General features: G+C 35.7%; 1 protein-coding gene across 1 annotated transcript in view; it reads right to left on the bottom strand.

The window, feature by feature from the left end:
* Window positions 1-726: 726 nt before the first annotated feature.
* Window positions 727-3,932, bottom strand: part of LOC119586393 (40S ribosomal protein S4-like) — a gene marked incomplete at its 3' end in the record, with an annotated part of 6,435 nt that continues 3,229 nt past the window's right edge. Inside the window, 3 exon segments of the mRNA XM_037935114.1 lie at window positions 727-856; window positions 2,516-2,687; window positions 3,489-3,586. Coding sequence (XP_037791042.1) covers window positions 727-856; window positions 2,516-2,687; window positions 3,489-3,586 — 400 coding nt within the window.

Raw genomic sequence — 3,932 nt, 5'->3', positions numbered from 1 at the left:
TATTAACTCTCATACAGAATAAAATGATAGCAGGTACAAGGCATTAAGAGGAACACTCAACAGTGCAAGCAATTCAACAAATACTGAAATCGAGGCTATATTATAATAAAGGTACCGAGATCACGATTGTAGTTTTACCCAGGTACTTGTGATATGCAACTCCTAAATAAATTCCTTCATTAATATCAACAGAAATCTTGCCTTTATATAAAGCAAATAGCTTTCAATTCTGACCAACAGACTTTACCAGATCATTCATATTTATAAAACTTAACTCAGTACAAAATTCTTGTCACCATGTTGGGTAATGCCGAAAGAATACCTAAAATCCTACCAGCGACCGTCATGGTTTAGTTTCTCTTGCTTCTTTTTTGACCACCCAAGACCTCAGGGGTGCAAAGGGTGGCTTCGATGAGAAGCTGGATTCAACTCGTGTTAACTGATAAGTTTTCTCCTAGATTTCATGGTTTTCACCATAAGCTAATTCATATTATATGCAGTTTTATTTCTTTACTATTTTTTTTCCATAATTCTAACACTTCGAATTTAACTTTTGCATCTAGTGGTTTCATATGTTATAAATTTATAGAATTGACAAATATACAAATTGTTACGTGCCAAGATTTCAAATCTGAATCTTATTAAGAAACTCAACCTTATTAAAGCCAATCCATTAAAATTATATTACCCTTATAGGTAAAAATAATACAGAAGAGCAATTCTTACCTGGTGGCGAAGGTGTGGCCAACAGAATCCTTAACATGAACAATATCGAAGCTACCAGCATGACGCTCACGGGAAACGATGGTGCCCACACGACCCATGTTACAACCGGATGTGATCATGCAGAGGTTGCCTGTAAAGAATAGGCACTTCATATATTCACTGAAAAGTGCTTTGTAATTTACTCTATATTCAAATATTTACATGTCAATGTATCAATTTCAACAGTCCTAAAGTGTATTTACCATACTTCTAGACAAAAAAAAAAAATTAGCTATGCTCAAATTCAAACCAATATCAATGAAAAAGCCATCTTAACCAAGTTCCTATTTTTCAATTCTGAACAAAACCTAGTTTGACAGTACTCAAATAGGTAAGTTAAACTAAGAATTAAAATTGTGTTGCCATGTTGGGTAATGCTGAAAGAGTACCTACAACTTCTCCAGCGACCGTCATGGTTTTTTGGTCTTGCTTCTTTTTTTGACCACCCAAGACTTCAGGAGTGCAAAGGGTGGCTTCGATGTGAAGCTTTATAATCAAGTTCTTTCACAAAAATTTGAATCCAATTTCTTTAGTACCTTAGCCTTTGACCCTGTGAGGCAACCATAGTCAATTCTAAACTAGCTATTAATGAAAGATTAGGTGCTTCTATTCAACAGCCTAAGAAAAATCTTGTCTAATGTCAAGGTGCTGCTACCATGTCTTTGTATAGTGCCATGTCCCGAGTAGTGCCACAAATACAAAAATACTTGTACATGCTCATAAAATGTATCTGATTGCTCAAATGAAAAAGTTTATTAATCTGAAATACCAATATTTTTCATTTTTGTTTTAATGAAGATGAACACAAATATTATAAGTGATACATATCAAAGTGTACCATCTTGTACAATAAAATAATGACATCTAGTAAACTACAAAAATTCTTGTAGTAAGATCAGTTGGTTGTCAGGTACCCTTATGCTATTGTAAAATGTTTTAGTTTATGGTTAAAACAACAACCTATTATTACCTTGACATCAATTCTTTTCACTATGATTTCAGCTCAGTTTTCTTGTATTTTCTTTACGAAACTAAATACAGCTTAAAATCTCACATTTTTAGCACCACAATATCCAATGCTTTTATACTTAACAGTTCTACTTCCCAATGTTTTTATGTATGCAAATTTCATTTACCCTTTTTCTTAACCCTTTGACTGCTAAAAAAAATATATATAAACATTTCTCAAAGATGTTCATTTTCTAGTAATAAAGGACAACCATTTTCTACAACTTTACCAAGAACTTGAATTTTAGGCACAAGGGGGGGGGGATAAAAAGTTAACCCATGGCACTCAGGTAAAAGACATTAATTGGCCATAATTTTGGCCCTAGCATGAGAGTCGAGATTAACAAGGTTTGCTGCTCAATTTTCTCAAGCCGTGAGACAGGGATGTATGTTAATCAATTGAAATCAAATTCCTCAATTATACATGGCATAGCCTATGCCTCTGGATGCAAGAGATTTAGATACACATCAAGCATGACAATTATGAAAGAGGTTGCCTTTATACAAACTTATGCTATGGTAAAGTGTAAACACTAAATATTGCTTTCTCAGCCAGGTAAATTCTTGGAAAATATGCACGTGAAACAGCCAAGACAAAGCCCAGAACCACTAATTTCTAGTAGGCAATTTAGTATTTGAGTGGGCTTGCTGGTAAAGGGCTACTAGACCTTTTTCTTTGCTGCAGATTTTTTAACAATTACAAAATAAGACAGTCATAACACAAGATACAATGTCAAATTACCTGTATCAAACTTGATCAAATCCTTCATCTTCTTCTTCTCAAGATCAAAGAGGATGGAGTCATTGATCTTAATGATGGGGTCAGGGTAGCGCAGGGTGCGGCCATCAGAGGTAGTCAGGTAAGGGACCTTCTTGGGGCCAACACAAACCTTTGTAACCTTGCACAGCTTGTACTGAAAGAGAAAAGGAGATTGATGTTATTTCATGGAAAGTTCAATTTCCTAACACTAACAAGTTTGAGGATAATCATTCAAAGAATAATGGAAATTGGAGGAGGGGAGGTGGGGGGGGGGCTCCATTCCACAAAATTTAATGTTGCTACTGGCATCTGCTCAGGTGAAAAATAAGCATAGTAACTGCCCTGCCCTCTATGCTCTTGGGTGGGAAACAAAATCTAGAATATAAAGCTAAAACAAGGCTGCAAGCCCTACCTTAAATTTTGAGTACAATAACTTGCACTTTTTGATACTGTAAAGACTGTAAATAATGAGCATGTAAGAATACATTGAAGAATTAACAAAATCCCGAGATTCCCTCAGAATTCTTTCCAGATTATGATCTAATGAGCACACACAAGCATTAATCCAATAGCAAATTATTCTTTTTCACTCTGATAGCCTTGTATACTTATGCAAATTACTTTGGAAAACATTTAGTACTAAATTGAAGCACTGTGCTGGAAAACTTTCACTAACAGTTTAGATTTGAGCACATGTAGGAGCATAAATTACGACAGCCCTCAGCATTAAAGTATAAAGTCTCGCAGGCCAGAAGGCTACCATTTTCAGTAGCATTATGGGTCTATATCAGAGGATGCAGGGAGTACACTACCCTAAAGCATCTGCAGACAACTTAAGCTAAAACAGAGCCAGCAGGTTGAGAAGTCATTCACATTGGAAATACTGTTAGTACCAAGACAGGTCATTCTCATATTTTATGGCAAACTATCAAAACTGAGGTTTAGCATTTCTTACCTTGGCTTCCTCATCAGTGATGCGGTGAGCAATGAAACGACCCTTAACGTCATAAAGGATACGGAAGTGTTCCCCAGTCTTCTGGATGCTCACCACATCTGCAACAAAAATTTAGCACAGCCTTAAATATTACCCTTGCTGCACACATTAAAAAAAAAAATTTTCTAAAAAACAAGAAAACTACCTGGAACAAGTCATGCCCTACACTGGATATATATACTAAATCAATTTAAGTGTCACCATGTTGGGTAATGCTGGAAAGGCTGTGTGTAGTCCTATCAGCGACCGTCAGGGTAGTTCCTCTTGCTTCATTTTTTGACCACACAGAAGACTTGGTGACTTCATGTATGCCTTCGATAGAAGCTTGTCTATCCTAATAATTTTAAGCAATACCTAATACAAGACATTTCAGTTAATGATACCAAGAGCGATGCACAAAAACTA

This window comes from Penaeus monodon, chromosome 21 (genome assembly GCF_015228065.2).
Source record: "Penaeus monodon isolate SGIC_2016 chromosome 21, NSTDA_Pmon_1, whole genome shotgun sequence".
NCBI lineage: Eukaryota > Metazoa > Arthropoda > Malacostraca > Decapoda > Penaeidae > Penaeus > Penaeus monodon.
Note: the sequence above shows the minus strand (reverse complement) of the source record. Positions and strands in the feature narration are given on the sequence as shown.